Source organism: Lissotriton helveticus, chromosome 4_2 (genome assembly GCF_964261635.1).
Source record: "Lissotriton helveticus chromosome 4_2, aLisHel1.1, whole genome shotgun sequence".
In the NCBI taxonomy this organism is placed as follows: Eukaryota; Metazoa; Chordata; class Amphibia; order Caudata; family Salamandridae; genus Lissotriton; species Lissotriton helveticus.
Genome location: NC_136064.1, coordinates 90536984 through 90558274, shown reverse-complemented (window position 1 = coordinate 90558274; position 21291 = coordinate 90536984). Strand labels below are relative to the sequence as shown.

The 21291-nt window shown below is 50.8% G+C and overlaps 1 protein-coding gene across 1 annotated transcript in view; it reads right to left on the bottom strand.

The window, feature by feature from the left end:
• ARR3 (arrestin 3) overlaps positions 1–21291 on the bottom strand; it is a 131270-nt gene that overhangs the window by 59735 nt on the left and 50244 nt on the right. The window contains exons 6-7 of the mRNA XM_078640004.1: positions 17276–17466; positions 2425–2484 (exon numbers count right to left, since the gene is read on the bottom strand). Coding sequence (XP_078496130.1) covers positions 2425–2484; positions 17276–17466 — 251 coding nt within the window. The remainder of the gene's footprint in view (positions 1–2424; positions 2485–17275; positions 17467–21291) is intronic.

Genomic DNA, 21291 nt, shown 5'->3' with positions numbered 1-21291 from the left:
ACCTGGGGTCTGGAGACCCGTGACCATGAGAGAGATGCCGTGTACTGGAATAAACACTCAATGAACCTGGGGTCTGGAGACACGTGACCATGAGAGAGATGCCGTGTACTGGAATAAACACTCAATGAACCTGGGGTCTGGAGACCCGTGACCATGAGAGAGATGCCGTGTACTGGAATAAACACTCAATGAACCTGGGGTCTGGAGACACGTGACCATGAGAGAGATGCCGTGTACTGGAACAGACACTCAATGAACCTGGGGTCTAGAGACACGTGACCATGAGAGAGATGCCGTGTACTGAGGCATTGATCAGCACAAAACATGAACTCCCAAAGCGAGAGAAACTCTACCAATAAAAAAATGGGCTGGTCCTGGAGATCCATGAAAAAGAGGAGGTAGGAATGTGTAAGTTAAATCCAGGCACATCTGGGAATGGGACCACTCTTTCCTTAAAGCAGGGAGGCACCTTGACCTCTTACCCTTTCCTTGAGCCCCAGAGCTACTGGAGCAAAGCCACCAGAAGAGGGCACTGTGCCCCATCCAGGTGGCCCCACCCCCTGTGTGTCTCCAGGGCAGCCATAACGGTGTCACGTTAGCACCAGGCCAGCTTCCTCTTTATATTCAAGCATCATCAACCTCCAGAGGAGCTAAACAATTAAACTGAGACAAGAAATCGTGACAAAGGGCCATGAAAAACAGAGGAAGGGTGCAAGCCATAACTGAGGATACTGGAAAACCTGGCACTTGGCCCTCTCCAGGCTGGTTGTTTTCCAAGGACCTGCACTTTCTGCAAAACTAAGCCTAGTAGACGCCAGACCACTCGTGTTCATTATCACCGGTGGATTTGTAGCGCCTAGTGCGGATGCAGTAAGGGGAAGGTTCACATCTATTGGGAGGTTTTCTCCAAATCAGAGCTGGGCACGTCAGAATTGTGCACAGAAGCACAAGCACCCCATGCGAGTTTGGATTATTAGGGACTCCTCGCAGAGGCGCACCCTCAATTCCTGAGGGCAGTGACCTTGCGAACCGGGCGCGGGACTAGAAGCTCACTCTTCTTGCTTGAGCCAATGCTTTTTCACCCCTGGGTAGAGTTTGATTTTTAGCTCCCCTGTTTTCCTAACTGGCTGTAGGCCTTTTTGCACCTAAACCTATTTGTGCGATTGTCATTCTGTACGGTGTCCAGAGTACTGTGTGAGCATCACTGCTTTGGATGAACTGAAATGGAAGAGATTTATAAAGCGCAAACAAATGCTCGTAGGCGTCAAGGCGCTAATGGGGTTAGTCCTATAGAGGGAAAGGAACCAGGATTAGAGCTTTATAAATTCACAGGACCAAATATCCATTAAAGAGTGAACAGCCAGGTTTCTAAGACCTTTTGGAATATAGTGTGAGCCCCAAGTGCAGCAGGGGAGGGTATTCCAGAGTTAGGGTGCAGCCACAGAGAATGGAGAAAATGTATATATAATTGAACCGTTTGTTAAGTACTCTCATAGGTAAGTACAATAGACCATTAAGTCATAGATAACGAAATATAGTTAATTCAAATATCCGTTGTGAAATCAAAAATACAAAGTAAGTGATCACTCTTCTCAAGATGGAGAATATCATAGTCCACTGATTCGTTAATTCAACTGATGATTTATTCTTTACTGTATCGAGCAAAACAACAGCCCAGTCCATTCAGCGTAGATCAAGCCCACAGCCGACACGTGTTTCGTCAATTTAAAGACTTTTTCAAGGCAGTATCAACAGTATAATGTCTAGAGATCCTTGGCCTTCAAGTTCCGCTAACCCAATGTCCTAGATTCATATACATAAATCAATAAATGTGTAAAACAAATTTACAAGTAAAATGATGAGTAAGCTCCACATCAACAATTGGCGTCCACGTTTCATCAATTAACATTGTCTGCGCCACAGCATTGTAGCCTACATAATATCTTGTTTGTCATTTCAGAAAAGATAAATATACTATTCTGTGCCGGGAATACGGACTCGGGTTGCAGCACGTTTGAGAACTTCGATCGATGGGGAGACTTATCAAGGTCTTGACTTTGACGGAACTGTTTGCACAGGACTGTGGTCTGAACACAGCGTTTTTGACGGCACAGAATTCTGCCTTGAAAAAGTCTTTAAATAGATGAAACGCGTGTTGGCTGAGGGCTGAATCTATGCTGTTTTCTTAGTGATTAAAGGAGAAAATGTAACAATATTAATGTTAATTATGACCCTGGCTCTGGATTTCTTTCATCATTATTGGGTCATTTCACTGGGGCCAAGACTGATCTGCAGACAAATAAATCTTGTCTATAAGGCCATTGACATATATTGGGGTTCACACTTTGGGCGGGTAGCTCGTGGCTTAGAAGTGAAAGCCAAGACTTACCCGGGCCAGGCTCACTTTTCACCAATAACACTCACCTTCCCTTGGTCCTCCGGGCCCGGCTGCAGAGTGACCGAACATGGGAGGTTGGTTGCCATCTGTGAGAAAGAAAGAGAATGCAATGAGGTCACTGGAAAGGTCACACGCATGCATCCCTCAGAATAGGACAAGTGGTAGCATCTGGACTTCACTACCCTCAAAGAGTATGGAGTCCTCTGATCACTAGCGCCGAGACACCCTTAGGGGTATTTGTGCGCTTTAAAAATAGCAAAAATAAATAAATAAAATGTAGCGAGAGCGCAAACACGGACTTAAAAAAGTATCTTTGAAAATATGAAACCCTTAATGGATGTTCTTCAAACTTCCGCTGTGTATCAACATTTGCACCCCAGGAGGCTGCACGAAATGTGATGAATTTTGGTCCAAGATTTCAAAAGTCTGACCTAAACGGATATAGAATTCTGCAGGAAAAGTGTAACTTGAGCACTGTTGCTTTAGTGCATTGTATGCATGTTTGTATGTATGGATGCATGTACGCATGTATGTATGTATGCACATATGTATGTATGCATGCGTGTATGTATGCATGCATGTGGTTATGCATGTATATATGTATCTATGTGTGCATGTATGTATTTTTGCAAAGGGCCCTGCCTCATCAATATTCATGAGGCAGGTCACAATTGCCAACCTATTGGAAATGGCCACGATCACAGGGATAGCGGCCTGCTGGGGTCAGCAGGCCTGTTATTGATTTTTAAATAAAGCAATATTTTTGTTTTGTAATGCAGCCTGTTTTCCTTAAAGAAAAATGGGCTGCTTTTAGAAAAATAAAAATGTATAGTTTTCTTTACATTTGTAGGTCTCGGCTAGGCAGCACTTGCGCTGTCTCTTCGAGACATGATGTATTCAGGATACTGGAATAAAGCGCCACGTACTTTCCGCTCATCTTTTTAATTGGCTCCTGTCCCTTGTAAATGGTGGCTTTTCATTGGTCAATAGGCTTAGTAGACCCTCCTTAGTATGGGCTATTCTCTTCTTGTAACCTCCCAAGAGGGCCCTCCTGTGACATGTGTTGTTACTCGGTAGGCTTTAATTACAGCCTCCCAGAAGTATTTTCTTAAATAGGTTTCCCATGCCTGCAACACAGGCAGGGCACGCTCTCCCTCAAAATAATTTTTAAATCGTTTATCCAGCATGGCACACCTTGGCAGGAATTGTGGTGGCCATGCTTTTCTTTTGTTATATGCTGGACTAACGCGGTTGCATGCCTTTTTTTCTGTTTATTTTTGGGATTTTTTAAATGGCGGCACCTGAGCTTTAGTTTTAAACATGTTACGCTTTAGCGTGGGTGCCGCAATTGCTTTAAAAGTAAAGAAATAGAAAAAGTGCAAATATTTTTCTATTTATTTACTTTTTAAGCAATCGCGGCACCAGCGCTTTAGCTTAAGATGTTCAAAGCTAAAGAATGGGTGCCCCCATTGTAACAAAAGTAAATAAATAGAAAAAAAGTGAGCTGCCACCATTTTTTTTATATTTGGTTACTTTTGTTACAATTCTGGCACCTGCGCTTTAGCTTTCAGCATCCTAAGTTAAAGTGCGGGTTCCGCGATTACCTAAGGTCTCACATTTGCGAGAGTTTGAGCTATTTGCATTGTAAATGACAAGGCCTTTTGTTTATATGTTTACAAAACCAGCAAGCGGTGTTTAAGCACCACTTGCAGATTTTGTAAACACATAAATAAAAGGCATTATCATTTACAATGCAAATGGTTCGAACTCTTGCAAATGTGAGACCTATTCCATTGCAAATGCATGTTTAATAGTTCACCCACATTCCCAAAGGGGAAGGTGTCCCTTTAGACCCCTTCCCATTTGTGAATGGGTTACCATCTCCTCTATGGAGTCGGTAACTTATGAATGTTTTGTGACAGCATTCCGGTCCCAAAACATTCATACATACCAATACTGTCTGGTATAAGGAAAGGATGCCCTAAACACGTCACTTCCTAACACCGAATCGCAAATGCAAAATGCAATTCGGTGGCAAGTTACAGAATCGCATTTGTACATTTGAAAAAGCATTATTTTGGTTGCAAGTGGCCTGATTCTGTGAATTGGGCTGTTGGCGGGCAGAAAAATGCTTTGTACATCAGGCCCACTGCCCTTTATTATATCCGTTTGCATGCTCATCCTCTTGTGTTCGGGCCCACCTTTGGCTGTATCACTGTATTACCTTTTTTCAAAACTCTGGACCCCTCCTTGGAGTTTGGGGGCTCTGTGGCATCTCCATAGAGGGGATGATGTCTCACCTGACTGCCTGTGCATGGCCATCCTTCCTGTAAGAGTGAGGCAAGGTGATGTTAACGGTGGGGGGTCTGTTACTGCCTCCACCCTGGGAAGGCCCACTCAATGGTACCTGATGCTCAGGGAATGGACCTGGATTGGCTTCTTGATTAGGCTGACTGGTCCACCACCATCTTTGGTGAATATTGCCAGCAGGCTTGGAACCTTTCTAATCTCATGGTGGGACTTCATTAAACTGTCAGTAAGGAAACTTTTCTGTAAGGCCATTTCTGCTGAGTATGTGGCAACTGCTTTTGGAGAGACTCAAAATGGCATGGATGTTTTCCAATGGTTTTCCGGAAGTGGTCCCGCCATCACCCCGGTAGACTGACAGCTAATTCGACAGTCTGTGATTGGGTCCCTTTGTAAATGACAGTCACCCTTTGCTCTCACTTCCTGTCAGCAACTCTGACTACTTAGCCTTCCCCACAAGTTGTATGTCAGCTGCTCCACACCTTAGATTCAGGCCATCTTAGCAATCCTCACCAGTTGTATGTCAGCTGCTCCACACCTTAGATTCAGGCCATCTTAGCAATCCTCACCAGTTGTATGTCAGCTGCTTCACCCCTGAGCTTTAGGCCATCTTAGCAATCCTCACCAGTTGTATGTCAGCTGCTCCACCCCTTAGCTTCACGCCATCTTAGCAATCTTCACCAGTTGTATGTCAGCTGCTTCACCCCTGAGCTTTAGGCCATCTTAGCAATCCTCACCAGTTGTATGTCAGCTGCTCCACCCCTTAGCTTCAGGCCATTTTAGCAATCTTCACCAGTTGTATGTCAGCTGCTCCACCCCTTGACTTCAGGCCATTTTAGCAATCCTCACCAGTTGTATGTCAGCTGCTCCACCCCTTAGCTTCAGGCCATCTTAGCAATCCTCACACGTCATATGTCAGCTGCTGCACCACTGGGCTTCAGGCCATCTTAGCAATCCTCACCAGTTGTATTAGTTGCTCCACCCCTCAGCGCCAGGCCATCTTAGCAATCCTCACACGTCGTATGTCAGCTGCTCCACCCCTTAGCTTCAGGCCAGCTAAGCAATCCTCACCAGTGGTATGTCAGCTGCTCCACCCCTTAGCCTCCGGCCATCTTAGCAATCCTCACCAGTTGTATCAGTTGCTCCACCCCTCAGTTTCAGGCTATCTTAGCAATCTTCACACGTTGTATGTCAGCTGCTCCACCCCTTAGCTTCAGGCCATCTTAGCAATCCTCACCAGTTGTATGTCAGCTGCTCCACCCCTTAGCTTCCGGCCATTTTAGCAATCCTCACACGTCGTATGTCAGCTGCTCCACCCCCTAGCTTCAGGCCATCTTAGCAATCCTCACCAGTTGTATATCAGCTGCTCCACGCCTTAGCTTCCGGCCATCTTAGCAATCCTCACCAGTTGTACGTCAGCTGCTCCACGCCTTAGCTTCCGGCCATCTTAGCAATCCTCACCAGTTGTATGTCAGTCGCTCCACGCCTTAGCATCCGGCCATCTTAGCAATCCTCACCAGTTGTATGTCAGCTGCTCCACCCCTTAGCTTCAGGCTATCTTAGCAATCCTCACACGTCGTATGTCAGCTGCTCCACACCTTAGCTTCAGGCTATCTTAGCAATCCTCACACGTCGTATGTCAGCTGCTCCACACCTTAGCTTCAGGCCATCTTAGCAATCCTCACACGTCGTATGTCAGCTGCTCCACCCCTTAGCTTCCGGCCATCTTAGCAATCCTCACCAGTCGTATGTCAGCTGCTCCACCCCTTAGCTTCAAGCCATCTTAGCAATTCTCACACATCATATGTCAGCTGCTCCACCCCTTAGCTTCAGGCCAACTTAGCAATCCTCACAAGATGTATGTCAGCTGCTCCACCCCTGAGCTTCAGACCATCTTAGCAATCCTCACCAGTTGTGCGTCAGCTGCTCCACCCCTTAGATTTGGGCCATCTTAGCAATCCTCACCAGTTGTACGTCAGCTGCTCAACACCTTAGCTTCGGGTGGGGCGTGGTTTCAGCGCCGACCGGGATGGCTGCGTGAGCGAGTTGCTCCGCGCCACGGCCCGTATTTTCTCCTGTAAACCCGAGCCCCGGGTTACCTGACGGCGGAATCCGAGGTCCTGGAGGGTCGCTGACCTAGTGGGCTGCATCTGAACCCCGTCGAGCCCCTGGACGCCGAGTGTGGGCTGACCAGGCGACTGGACCGGTTTGGCTGGTACGAGATGGCAAGATGGCGGCGCCGACGGAGTGAGGGCGCCGAGGGCTGAGTGCTGAGGAGGCGCGGGACCATTGGAAGGCGCCTAGAGGGCTGTTACGAGCTGAGAAGCGGACTGGAGGTGCGGGACCGGAGCGGCAGCGGAGATCGACGCGGTACGCGGGGGTGGGCGGCGCCCCTCCCCCACCTGCTTTCCCGGCCGGCTGGAGAACTGGGCCCCGGCTCGCGCTGAGCGGGCGAGGGTGCGGCTGGAGCGAGAGGCCGCCCGACCACTGCGGACGCCGCAGCGGGGGCCGCTGAGGTGCAGTGAACGACGGTGAGCTGCCGGAGCGTTGGAGTGGGAGCCGCCCGCAGCACTAGGGAGCTCCGCAGGGCGGACTGACCGAGCGGAGGCTGGCGGACCGGTCGCCGGTGTGGGACCCACCCGGTGGCCAGCGGGGGCGCGCTGGGCCAGCGCCATTGTATCTCGGCCCCAACGTGCGCTGAGGCCAGGTTGGCCTGCATCCCTCGGCTCTGTCTGGGACATTGTGCATTGTTGAAAAGGGACTACGTTTTGCTCCAGGGGGTGAAAACGCTCCCCCGGCGAGGAGTTGCAGGACCTGCAGTGGGGCCGGGCGTGAAAGGCCACTATCAGCCCAGTGTTTGCCTGTTGATTGACTTGCTCTCTTGACCCAACCGTGTAGGCGCACTGTGATTGCTGGTGGGACTGCACGAAGTGCACCTCTGGACTGGAGGCTAAAGGCGGGGAGTGGAGGAGGGGCGGCTGGCCCCGCGAGGACGTGTTTGGCCTGGATATCGGGGAGCCACGCTCATTCAGTTATTCCATTGGGCGTTACAGGGTGAGCCTAGGACCAGAACGTCCGGAGGGACCGCCACCGTCGGCAGTTTTCAGTGGGAGCTGCTCGCGCGGCGGGTTTCCCGCGCTCAAGATGGCCGCGCAGGGAAATGGCGTCGTCGGGCCGACTGAGCGTGGAGGCAGGGGATCTGGGGACACGGAGGGCGGTCCCCCGACGGAGCCATCGCCACAGGAACAGAGGCTGAATCTCCGCCTTGATGCTATATTGGCCGCGATCACTGCCACTAAGGATGAACTGCAAGGATGACATAGCGCAGGTGGCGACGGGGCTTGGCCTTCTGAGAGCGGACCACGCCAAGCTCTCTGACAGATTGAAATCCAACGAACAACTGCTCCAGGAGCTGAAACCAGCAGTGGTCACTGCGGAACATAAAATTGAGGACGTTATTCGTCGACTGGCGATCCTGGAGCGTCGAGCTGAGGACGCGGAAGGACGCAACCGGCGGAACAACGTGCGGGTGGTGGGGCTTCCGGAGAGGATTGAGAAAGGTGACGCAGTGGCCTACATGGAGGACTGGTTTCGGACAGTGGTGGCGCCAGAGGGCCTGTCCCCCTTCTTCTCGCTGGAGAGGGCACACAGGGTGCCCGCTAAACCACCCCTGGAGGGCAGACCACCCAGACCGATGGTGGTCAAACTGCTGCACTACAAAGATCGGGATCTGCTGATCCAACGGGCGAGATCCCTGGGGCCCTTCCAGGTGGATAACAGCAAGGTGACGATTTTTCCGGATTACACGCAGGAGGTGCAGCGGGGCAGAGCTTCCTTTCTGTCGGTGAAGAAAGAGCTACGAGAAGAAGGAATTCAATACTCCTTGCTTTTTCCGGCCAAGCTGCGGGTCATAGTTGATGACCGGACTCATTTTTTCCATACACCCGATGAAGCATGGTCCTGGCTGGAACTGTATCGTGCAGGGACTGATCGTGCACACAGGCCTGCCAGGGATCGGCAGCAACCGGTCAGGGTCAGGAAGTCCCAGCGTATCCGCTCCAGGAATAGGCGCCAGCGGGCCGAAAGGGAGGCACAAATGCTGGCCGATAGACAGAGTGCGTTGGAGGCCACGGCTAGCATTACGGGGTCGCAGCAAGAGGACGCTTCCAGAGGCTCGGCATCGGAGGAAGAAGGAGTGAAATCCGGTGATGATGACTCAGAAGTGGGTGGAGGGCTGGGACCGGAGGTCACCCCACAGACGTCAGATGGTATCTTTAATGGATGATGCTCGTGGCTGCAGAACATTTTTGGGTGGCCTGAAAGGGTGGACAATCCTGACCTCTATTGGACTGCCAGGTATGGGGCTGCACTAGCAGTGTGGGGCTATGGGCGCGGGGTGGTTGCTCTGTCGTCCTGGTTAGGGGCTCCACAGCCCTCTTCAGACCCTTAAGGTCTTCTGTGGTGACGACCACAGGTTAGAGTGATGTGTTGGGTGTTTAAGGTTTGGAACGGGGCTGAAGCTGGGTTATTAGGCCCTGTCCTGGGGAGGGGGTTGGGGGGTGTTGGGGAACATGTTTTGAAGGGGCTGTACCATTGCTGCAATGCGGGTCACGCTTATTGGCGTGCGCCACTGTTGGGATTAATGCTCTATGGGGACGTTACCTAACCTGAAATGTGTCACATGGAATGTCCGGGGTATTCGAACTATGGTGAAGCGCCACAAGGTACACGCCTACCTGGTGAGGCGGGGCGTTCAAATAGCGATGCTTCAGGAGACTCACCTGACGCAGCAGGAATGTGGAGCGTTGCAGAAGAGGTGGCGAGGTCAGGTGTTTGGCACGACTTACTCGGCATTCGCCAGAGGGGTATTGATATGGATTAGGGCGGGCACGCCTTTCCAAGTCACGAGTCAGAGGATAGATCCAGAGGGCCGGTATGTGGTAGTGGAGGGACGGCTACATGGAAGGAAGGTGGTGTTGTGTAACATCTATGCCCCCAACGCTGATCAGGCACGTTTCTTCGAGGGTTTATCGCGGTCACTGGCACATTATTTGGCGGGCCCCGTATTGTTGGCAGGGGATTTTAATTCCATATCTGATGTGCTGATGGACAGGTCACACCCGCCCTTAGTGGACTCCCCAGTGCGCCGACTTGCGACCCATAGGCGGGACTGGCAGGATAAGTGGGGTCTGGTGGATGTGTGGAGGGCGCAACACCCCGAAACTCGAGATTACTCCTATTTCTCTGCGCTGCATGATCTACATGTTCGACTGGACTCAGTACTGTGTAGCGAGTCATTGGCGAGGGTGGTAACTAGCTCTGAGTATTTGTCCAGGACCATCTCGGACCATAACCCCCTGTTGCTCTCTATGCAATGGCAGCTGGCGAGATCGGCGGTCCCTACGTGGCGACTGCGGCCGGAGACGCTGGAGGACCCGGTGTTCTGTGACACGGTCCTCCAGGGCATAGACGGCTATTTTGTGGACAATGCTGGGTCGACAGCGACTAGAGCGATTGAATGGGATGCAATGAAAGTGGTGGTGAGAGGGGTATGTATGGGGCGGTTTCTGACCGTGAGGGGGGCAGTGCTGAATGACCTTGCGAAAGCGGAGGAAGTGTTGAGAGGGGTGGAACGCCAGAGACCCGAGAGGCCGGAGATTCAGAACCGATTGTTGCAAGCCAAGGAGACTGTGGCGACTGAGACGGAGAGATTGCGGTGCTATGATTACAAATTGTACGCTGTGAAAGTGCATGAGGAGCGGGATAAGGTGGGCACGCTCCTTGCGAAGCTGGCTGATCCGAACCCTAGGGGGTGCCCGGTCATGAGTGTGCGACAGGAGGACGGGGAGGTGGTCTATTCGCAGTCAGCGGTCCTGGGGCGCTTCCAGTCCTACTATACGGGACTGTATGCCAGCCACCTCGAGGCGACGGCTACGGAAATAGGTGATTACCTAGATCAAATCCCTTTACCGTTACTGGATGAGGAGGAAGCCCGGGATCTGGGGGGTCCCATCACCCTGGCGGAAATCAGAGGGGCAATTGGTCATATGGCACGGAACAAAACCCCTGGGGTGGATGGACTGCCGGTCGAGTTCTACGCTAAATTTATGGAAGTGTTGGCACCCAGGCTGCAGATTGTGTATGAGGAAGCGAGACAATTGGGGCGGTTGCCTGACTCAATGAGGGAGGCGCTGGTAGTGCCGCTGCTGAAGCCGGGCAGGGATGCATTGGATGTCTCTTCTTATCGTCCATTGTCTATGCTGACCGTAGATTACAAGATTTTGAGTCGTATCCTAGCTACCAGGCTCCTACCGCTGATGACCTCCTTAGTGCATAGGGACCAAGCGGGCTTCATCCCGTCTAGGAGCACTTCGATGAATGTCCGTCGGCTGGTCGGGGTTATTGATAGTGCAGCTGTGGCGGAACGGGGCCCGGTAGTGTTGACGGTTGATATCGAGAAGGCATTTGACAGCTTGGAATGGGATTTTCTGGATAGAGTGCTGGTGAAGTTCGGAGTTGGGGAGGGGTTCCGGGGTTGGACGAGAGTATTTTACTCCTCGGCTAAGGCGCGGGTGCGGCTGGGGACCTTGGTTTCTCAGGTTTATCCGGTCGGCAGGGGCACAAGGCAGGGCTGCTCGCTATCCCCTCTGCTCTTTGCCCTAGCTATGGAACCGCTGGCAGCGCAGGCTAGATCAGGCGTTCTCTACGAGGGAATAGCTCAGGGTCCTGATTCGCACTATATCTCGTTATATGCCGACGACCTGTTATTGTACTTAGCGGACTCTGGGAGGGCATTGGAAGGCGCAGTGGACATGTTGGGCAGGTTCGGGAGGCTCTCAGGCCTCAGGGTGAACTGGACTAAGACCTGTGTGTTTCCGTTGCGGAAGACCACGCCCTGCCCGCTGCTCACGCGACCGGTAGTGTGGGAGCCTTCTTGTTTTGTTTACCTAGGAGTGCGCATCTACCATGACGCAGCGGACCTCCTTGAGGGGAATGTGGGGCGCTGCATCCGAGCGTTGAGGGGTAGTATGGACTTCTGGGCGTCTCTCCCGCTGTCGGTGCTGGGTCGTGTTGCGCTGTTGAAAATGGTGGCACTCCCGCGGCTGCTCTATTACTTTAGAACATTACCGGTATGGATCCCGCAGGGGGTCTTTAGGGAGCTGAGGACGTTGGTGACTGGCTTTCTCTGGGGCCAGGGTCGCCGAAGGGTGGCGCTGACTACCTTGGTGAGACCCAAGTGTGAGGGGGGGATGGCAGTCCCCGACTTTGAGTTATATTATTTAGCGGCGCAGCTCCAGGTCCTGACTCAAAATGTGGCTAGGTAATTTAGGGGGCCTGATAGCGGCCGGGGGATTGGCGTTCAGAGACATGTCTTGTCGTCTATCGTGATGCAACAGAGACTGGCTGATAAGGATCTTACGATGGAGGAGAGGACGCTTAGATTGTGTTGGAATAGGCACCTGAAGAGGGCTGGGAAGCGCCGGCCGTATGCACCGGAGATTCCGCTGGGAATGCTGACTGCCTTGCCGCATGGAGGTGATTGGTCCCAATTGTTAGCATGGGAAGACCTGGGTTTGCAGATGGTGGGAGACCTCTATGTGGCCGGGACGCTGGCCCCATTCCAGACCTTACATGAGCAATTCGGCCTGCCGAGTGGTACCTTCCTGTTGCATGCGGCGGTTGCCGCGGCGATGCAGCGGCATTGGGGGACTGGACTGGTGGAACCGGAGGTGACGGGGGTGTGCCAATACGTGGTGATGGCCGCGGGCACCGTCAAGGCGGTGACCTGCCTCCACAACAGATTGTTAAACGAGGGACTGGTGCCTTTGGTTGAGTTGAAATCGCGATGGGAGGCCAGCATAGGTAAACTAATCCCGGACTCCGTATGGGCTCAGGTGATGCACAGGACCTGGAAAGGAACGAGGAACGCGAGGTTTCAACAGGTGCATTTTTTCGTTATCCATCGGGCGTATTTGACCCCGGAGAGGTTGCGTCGACACTTCCAGGTGCTTGACGCCATGTGCCCTCGATGTCTGGTGCCTGCGGTAGATCTGGATCACATGCTGTGGGGGTGCCCAAGATTAGGGAACTACTGGTCTGAGGTGGGGGAACTCCTGAACGCTGTTACGGATCGGGAGGTAGACTTTGACATGGCTGCGTGTCTGCTTCTTTGGTTCCCGCACACCAAAAAGACCAAGGTGACGAGCAAATTCATTGGGTTGGGTTTAATACTGGCACAGCGGGAAATCACTTGGCACTGGAAGTCTAAAGAGGGGCCATCTGTGCGGAGATGGAGGAATGAATTGCTGAAATGGTCGGGCTGTGAGAGTGTGCTGAGGATGCGTCAGGCGACTAGGACTGGTAACGAGAAAAGTTTAGAACTGGCGCGGTCCTGGGAGCTGGTGGTGCAGGCTTTAAGGGACTACTTAACTGAAGGCGAAGAGTCCGATTAGATATTAGAAGGGGTTCCATGAGACTGTTTGAATGTCAGAACTTCCTGGTAGTTGGCACCCTAGAGCAGGAGAGGAATATTGAAGCCCGCATTAGCAGCAGTTGGTGGGGAGGGGGGGACATTGGGAGGGAGTCATGGAGGGGGAGATTTGCCGGCCAGCGGCAGCCTCCCGGAACCGGGTGGCTCTGGGAGGTAGTTATGACGATTAGGAGGAATGACAGTGGAGTGACCTAGGGCTGGCTGGAGTGGGACGAGAGGGTTGTTATGGGGTAAAAGCAGACACGATATGTTACATTCGACCTATGGCCCGAATAGGGCACACACTGAGGTGCCTCCAGCGAACTGATTCATTGATGTGCCGCCCAGCCTCAGGGATGTGGGCTAATCGGCTGTGTATTATGTTACTATCTGTCTAATTGTTGAGGGCCATCAGTGTATAGGTTGGCCTGTTGATCTTGGTTATTCCTGATTCTGCAATAAAAATATATTTAAAAAAAAACAAAAAAAAAAAACACTTTAGCTTCGGGTCATCTTAGCAATCTTCACCAGTCGTATGTCCGCTGCTCCACCCCTTAGCTTCGGCCCATCTTAGCAATCCTTACACATCGTATGTCCGCTGCTCCATGCCTTAGCTTCGGGCCATTTTAGCAATCCTCACACGTCGTAGGTCAGCTGCTCCACCCCTCAGCTTCAGGCCATCTTAGCAATCCTCACACGTCGTATGTCCGCTGCTCCACCCCTTAGCTTCAGGCCATCTTAGCAATTCTCACCAGTTGTATGTCAGCTGCTCCACCCCTTAGCTTCCGGCCATCTTAGCAATCCTCACACGGCGTATGTCAGCTGCTCCACCCCCTAGCTTCAGGCCATCTTAGCAATCCTCACCAGTTGTATGTCAGCTGCTCCACACCTTAGCTCCCGGCATCTTAGCAATCCTCACCAGTTGTATGTCAGCTGCTTCACGCCTTAGCTTCCGGCCATCTTAGCAATCCTCACCAGTTGTATGCCAGCTGCTCCACGCCTTAGCTTCCGGCCATTTTAGCAATCCTCACCAGTTGATGCCAGCTGCTCCACGCCTTAGCTTCAGGCCATCTTAGCAATCCTCACATGTCGTATGTCAGCTGCTCCACCCCTTAGCTTCAGGCTATCTTAGCAATCTTCACACGTCGTATGTCAACTGCTCCACACCTTAGCTTCAGGCCATTTTAGCAATCTTTACACGTCTTATGTCAGCTGCTCCACCCCATAGCTTACGGCCATCTTAGCAATCCTCACCAGTCGTATATGACAGCTGCTCCACCCCTTAGCTTCAGGCCATCTTAGCAATCCTCACACGTCGTATGTCAGCTGCTCCACCCCTGAGCTTCAGGCCATATTAGCAATCCTCACCATTCGTATATCCGCTGCTCCACCCCTTAGCTTCGGGCCATTTTAGCAATCCTCACCAGTTGTATGCCAGCTGCTCCACGCCTTAGCTTCAGGCCATCTTAGCAATCCTCACATGTCGTATGTCAGCTGCTCCACCCCTTAGCTTCAGGCTATTTTAGCAATCTTCACACGTCGTATGTCAACTGCTCCACACCTTAGCTTCAGGCCATTTTAGCAATCCTCACACGTCGTATGTCAGCTGTTCCACCCCATAGCTTCCGGCCATCTTAGCAATCCTCACCAGTCGTATGTCAGCTGCTCCACCCCTTAGCTTCAGGCCATCTTAGCAATCCTCACACGTCGTATGTCAGCTGCTCCACCCCTAAGCTTCAGGCCATATTAGCAATCCTCACCATTCGTATATCCGCTGCTCCACCCCTTAGCTTCGGGCCATTATAGCAATCCTCACCAGTCGTATGTCAGCTGCTACACCCCATAGCTTCAGGCCATCTTAGCAATCCTCACACGTCGTATGTCAGCTGCTCCACCCCTGAGCTTTAGGCCATCTTAGCAATCCTCACCAGTTGTATGTCAGCTGCTCCACCCCTTAGCTTCAGGCCATTTTAGCAATCTTCACCAGTTGTATGTCAGCTGCTCCACCCCTGAGCTTCAGGCCATCTTAGTGATCCTCACCAGTTGTATGTCAGCTGCTTCACCCCTCAGCTTTAGGCCATCTTAGCAATCTTCACCAGTTGTATGTCAGCTGCTCCACCCCTTAGCTTCAGGCCATTTTAGCAATCTTCACCAGTTGTATGTCAGCTGCTCCACCCCTGAGCTTCAGGCCATCTTAGCAATCCTCACCAGTTGTATGTCAGCTGCTCCACCCCTTAGCTTCAGGCCATTTTAGCAATCTTCACCAGTTGTATGTCAGCTGCTCCACCCCTGAGCTTTAGGCCATCTTAGCAATCTTCACCAGTTGTATGTCAGCTGCTCCACCCCTTAGCTTCAGGCCATTTTAGCAATCTTCACCAGTTGTATGTCAGCTGCTCCACCCCTGAGCTTTAGGCCATCTTAGTGATCCTCACCAGTTGTACGTCAGCTGCTCCACCCCTTAGCTTCGGGCCATTTTAGCAATCGTCACAAATCGTATGTCAGCTGCTCCACGCCTTAGCTTCAGGCCATCACTGTGAGCTGAAACTGAGATGCAAGCTTCACATGCACAGCATTCTTGAGGCCCAAGCACATCCTTAGTGGTCTACCCTGGTGCAGAAGTCCCAGTATCCTCATGCAGAGCCTGGCCTGGTGCCCTAGTGCCTACAGATACACTCTTTCCTCATCTGTCCCTCTTCAGGACCATGAGGTCTGTGTTGTGCCATGCCGAGGGGTGACGCGTTCCCTCGCTTGACACAGACTTCTCATCTAGATGGCCGGGTGGTGACTTTAAGGAGCGCCACAAGCCAGATCCTTGTGAATATTGAGGCATTTACTCGCTTTTGTAAGCCTTCCCCGCGTTTATACGACCAGCCGACTACAACATTTCTACTTCAAGCTGTTGTCAACATTGGTTTACTAAACCCTAGTACACATGGCAGTGACAAATCCAAAATTAAATGATTTACCATTATATTTTTTTTGAAACTGTGTGTTGGGAGTGTTCTCCAACTAAAGTACCACGTTGCAGTTTTTCTTCACCTCTTTTTGTTTTGTTTTGTTTTTTTAAACATTTTGCCAGCTTTGTGAAGTTGGCAGAAGCATCACAAGGTAAAAGTAGGCTATGGTTCACTACTCCACAAACCATTTTTACAGAAGTGAAAATATATCCATGTTGGGTAAACTTTGGTACTACTGAGACTTAAAATAACATTCTGTGCATATTACTGTATAACATGTAATTCCATAATGAATATTCTAGGATTGCTTCAATGGTAATGTTCTTTTCCCCGTTCTCTAACACAGGAATACACATTACGTACCTGCAGTGACACCTTAACAAGTGCTTTGACAGTGACAAATTGACTTTTCATAATAGGCTGAGCATTTTTGGATTGTGACACCATCTTTACACTCTTTACAGTGGATTTTGGTTCCTTTACAAATGTGTTCCTTAGGCAAAAAAGGGCCTAATTCACAAAGGTAAACTTACACGTTTGTGTAAGTTTAAATTTTTTCATCATTCACAAAAATTAATTTTAATAATAGTGGGCCCGAGTCACAGAACTAACTTAAGACAAAATCCTAAACTTACTACCATTTTGGTATTCACAGAAGGCACTTACTCATTTCGGTATTCACAGAAGTTAGGACTCCTAACTTTATGACTCCTAAACTGAGAAAAATCCTAACTTTGAGACTTTTGGTATTCACAGAAGGCATTTAGGAGTCCTAAAGTCAGGAGTCCTAACTTCTGTGAATACCGAAATGAGTAGGTGCCTTCTGTGAATACCAAAATGGCAGTAAGTTTAGGATTTTGTCTTAAGTTAGTTCTGTGAATCGGGCCCAGTATGTTTACGAGTGCGGAGACCCTGCAGTTAGGGCGGAGAACTCCGCAGATAAAAAGACATGCCTGTCCCCTCTTCTTATGTGTAGAGATCTCCATCACGTGCACAGAGTCCCCGCACGCATGAGCTTGCTGTTAAAATGCAGTTTTGTGAATACTGAAAAAGTGTGAACTTACACAAACTTGTACGCTTCTCTTTGTGAATCGGGGCCTGAGTCTGGAAACAAACTTTCATGAACGGGACAGCGGACAGTACCTCAAAGCAGAAAGGGTAGGCGTGCTGCCCCAACTTCTTGGTCAGCTTGTCCTGCAGCGGGGTGAGGGGCTTCTTTGTCTCTGGGGGGTACACCTGGCACGACAAGGAATACAGGTCCTTCCGGAAGCTCAAGCCGATGAGGTCCAGGTCGTCGCGGCCGTAGCGGAACGCACAGGTCATGGTGACAAAGACTGAGGGATTGAGGAAGAGAAGGCAGCTTGAGAGACAGGTACAGCACTTCATAAGTCAAGACTCTACAGCAGAAGCTACCCTTGTGATACCAGACCCCACAGCACACATCATTCACGCCTTGATGTAACTTTACCTTCTTGTCAAGATATGTGCACGTGGGAGTGGCAAAGCCGAACAGCATTTGGTGATACAGGGTCATGATGGTGGGAGAGCTGGCCATCCTATGTTCTTATCAACGATGCTACTCAGAAAGCCAGCTGTCATGTGCCTTATGGGTGAGGGGACAGCGAGCCATTGTAGTTGCTTATAACCTATGATAATGGGACAGTGGAAATTGAGCCATTGTGCAAACTTATGAACCAAGGTGATGGGAAGGTTGGCCATCCTGTGTCTTTGTGAGCCATATTAGGAAAATCCGACTTTCTCTGTTGGTCTGATCCATGATTATTTTGAAGTCAGTCATCTTGTGCCCAATATCTGCATTGACAATGGAAGAGGCAGCCATCGTGTGCCCACATGTGCCATGACAATGGAAGAGGCAGCCATCTTGTGCCCATATGTGCCACGACAATGGAAGAGGCAGCCATCTTGTGACCAAATGTGCCACGACAATAGAAGAGACAGCCATCTTGTGACCAAATGTGCCACGACAATAGAAGAGACAGCCATCTTGTGACCAAATGTGCCATGACAATGCAAGAGGCAGCCATCTTGTGCCCACATGTGCCACGACAATGGAAGAGACAGCCATCTTGTGACCAAATGTGCCATGACAATGCAAGAGGCAGCCATCTTTTGCCCAATATGTGCATTGACAATGGAAGAGGCAGCCATCTTGTGCTCATATGTGCATTGACAATGAAAGAGGCAGTCATCTTGTGCCCATATGTGCCATGACAATGTGTGTGGAGTGCAAAAAACGATGGATTTAGGCCCAGATCCTTGTACTGGGGTGAATGTATGACATTGTTCTACATTCTGTCCATCAACTGTGTTTTTTGCAATTTTCACCCCGAGTGGGCTGGGTATGCTCAGACGTGAGTCCCAGGCTCTCCACACCACTGGAGTCAAGCTATCCAGGCTGATGAAGGCTGAGCCAGAAACCGGTCCTTGGATGCTTGATTCCGGTCTGGGAAAGACATGGCTTGGTAGTTCGGACTGGACTGTTCCCATGAGGCACAGCGTCAGAGCTGATTTGGATATAGCCAGTGTCTAACCCAGGGTGGTGTGGAGTGCACAAAAACGATGGATTTAGGCCCAGATCCTTGTACTGGGGTGAATGTATGACATTGTTCTACATTCTGTCCATCAACTGTGTTTTTTGCAATTTTCACCCCGAGTGGGCTGGGTATGCTCAGACGTGAGTCCCAGGCTCTCCACACCACTGGAGTCAAGCTATCCAGGCTGATAGCCAGAAACCGGTCCTTGGATGCTTGATTCCGGTCTGGGAAAGACATGGCTTGGTAGTTCGGACTGGACTGTTCCCATGAGGCACAGGGTCAGAGCTGATTTGCATATAGCCAGTGTCTAACCCAGGGTGGTGTGGAGAGCAAAAAAACGATGGATTTAGGCCCAGATCCTTGTACTGGGGTGAATGTATGACGTTGTTCTACATTCTGTCCATCAACTGTGTTTTTTGTAATTTTCACCCCGAGTGGGCTGGGTATGCTCAGACGTGAGTCCCAGGCTCTCCACATCACTGGAGTCAAGCTATCCAGGCTGATGAAGGCTGATAGCCAGAAACCGGTCCTTGGATGCTTGATTCCGGTCTGGGAAAGACATGGCTTGGTAGTTCGGACTGGACTGTTCCCATGAGGCACAGGGTCAGAGCTGATTTGCATATAGTCAGTGTCTAACCCAGGGTGGTGTGGAGTGCAAAAAAACGATGGATTTAGGCCCAGATCCTTGTACTGGGGTGAATGTATGACATTGTTCTACATTCTGTCCATCAACTGTGTTTTTTGCAATTTTCACCCCGAGTGGGCTGGGTATGCTCAGACGTGAGTCCCAGGCTCTCCACACCACTGGAGTCAAGCTATCCAGGCTGATGAAGGCTGATAGCCAGAAACCGGTCCTTGGATGCTTGATTCCGGTCTGGGAAAGACATGGCTTGGTAGTTCGGACTGGACTGTTCCCATGAGGCACAGGGTCAGAGCTGATTTTTATATAGCCAGTGTCTAACCCAGGGTGGTGTGGAGTGCAAAAAAACGATGGATTTAGGCCCAGATCCTTGTACTGGGGTGAATGTATGACATTGTTCTACATTCTGTCCATCAACTGTGTTTTTTGCAATTTTCACCCCGAGTGGGCTGGGTATGCTCAGACGTGAGTCCCAGGCTCTCCACACCACTGGAGTCAAGCTATCCAGGCTGATGAAGGCTGATAGCCAGAAACCGGTCCTTGGATGCTTGATTCCGGTCTGGGAAAGACATGGCTTGGTAGTTCGGACTGGACTGTTCCCATGAGGCACAGGATCAGAGCTGATTTGCATATAGCCAGTGTCTAACCCAGGGTGGTGTGGAGTGCAAAAAAACGATGGATTTAGGCCCAGATCCTTGTACTGGGGTGAATGTATGACATTTTTCTACATTCTGTCCATCAACTGTGTTTTTTGCAATTTTCACCCCGAGTGGGCTGGGTATGCTCAGATGTGAGTCCCAGGCTCTCCACACCACTGGAGTCAAGCTATCCAGGCTGATGAAGGCTGATAGCCAGAAACCGGTCCTTGGATGCTTGATTCCGGTCTGGGAAAGACATGGCTTGGTAGTTCGGACTGGACTGTTCCCATGAGGCACAGGGTCAGAGCTGATTTGCATATAGCCAGTGTCTAACCCAGGGTGGCTTGGAGTGCAAAAAAACGATGGATTTAGGCCCAGATCCTTGTACTGGGGTGAATGTATGACATTGTTCTACATTCTGTCCATCAACTGTGTTTTTTGCAATTTTCACCCCGAGTGGGCTGGGTATGCTCAGACGTGAGTCCCAGGCTCTCCACACCACTGGAGTCAAGCTATCCAGGCTGATGAAGGCTGATAGCCAGAAACCGGTCCTTGGATGCTTGATTCCGGTCTGGGAAAGACATGGCTTGGTAGTTCGGACTGGACTGTTCCCATGAGGCACAGGGTCAGAACTGATTTGCATATAGCCAGTGTCTAACCCAGGGTGGTGTGGAGTGCAAAAAAACGATGGATTTAGGCCCAGATCCTTGTACTGGGGTGAATGTATGACATTGTTCTACATTCTGTCCATCAACTGTGTTTTTTGCAATTTTCACCCCGAGTGGGCTGGGTATGCTCAGACGTGAGTCCCAGGCTCTCCACACCACTGGAGTCAAGCTATCCAGGCTGATGAAGGCTGATAGCCAGAAACCGGTCCTTGGATGCTTGATTCCGGTCTGGGAAAGACATGGCTTGGTAGTTCGGACTGGACTGTTCCCATGAGGCACAGGGTCAGAGCTGATTTGCATATAGCCAGTGTCTAACCCAGGGTGGTGTGGAGTGCAAAAAAACGATGGATTTAGGCCCAGATCCTTGTACTGGGGTGAATGTATGACATTGTTCTACATTCTGTCCATCAACTGTGTTTTTTGCAATTTTCACCCCGAGTGGGCTGGGTATGCTCAGACGTGAGTCCCAGGCTCTCCACACCACTGGAGTCAAGCTATCCAGGCTGATGAAGGCTGATAGCCAGAAACCGGTCCTTGGTTGCTTGATTCCGGTCTGGGAAAGACATGGCTTGGTAGTTCGGACTGGACTGTTCCCATGAGGCACAGGGTCAGAGCTGATTTGCATATAGCCAGTGTCTAACCCAGGGTGGTGTGGAGT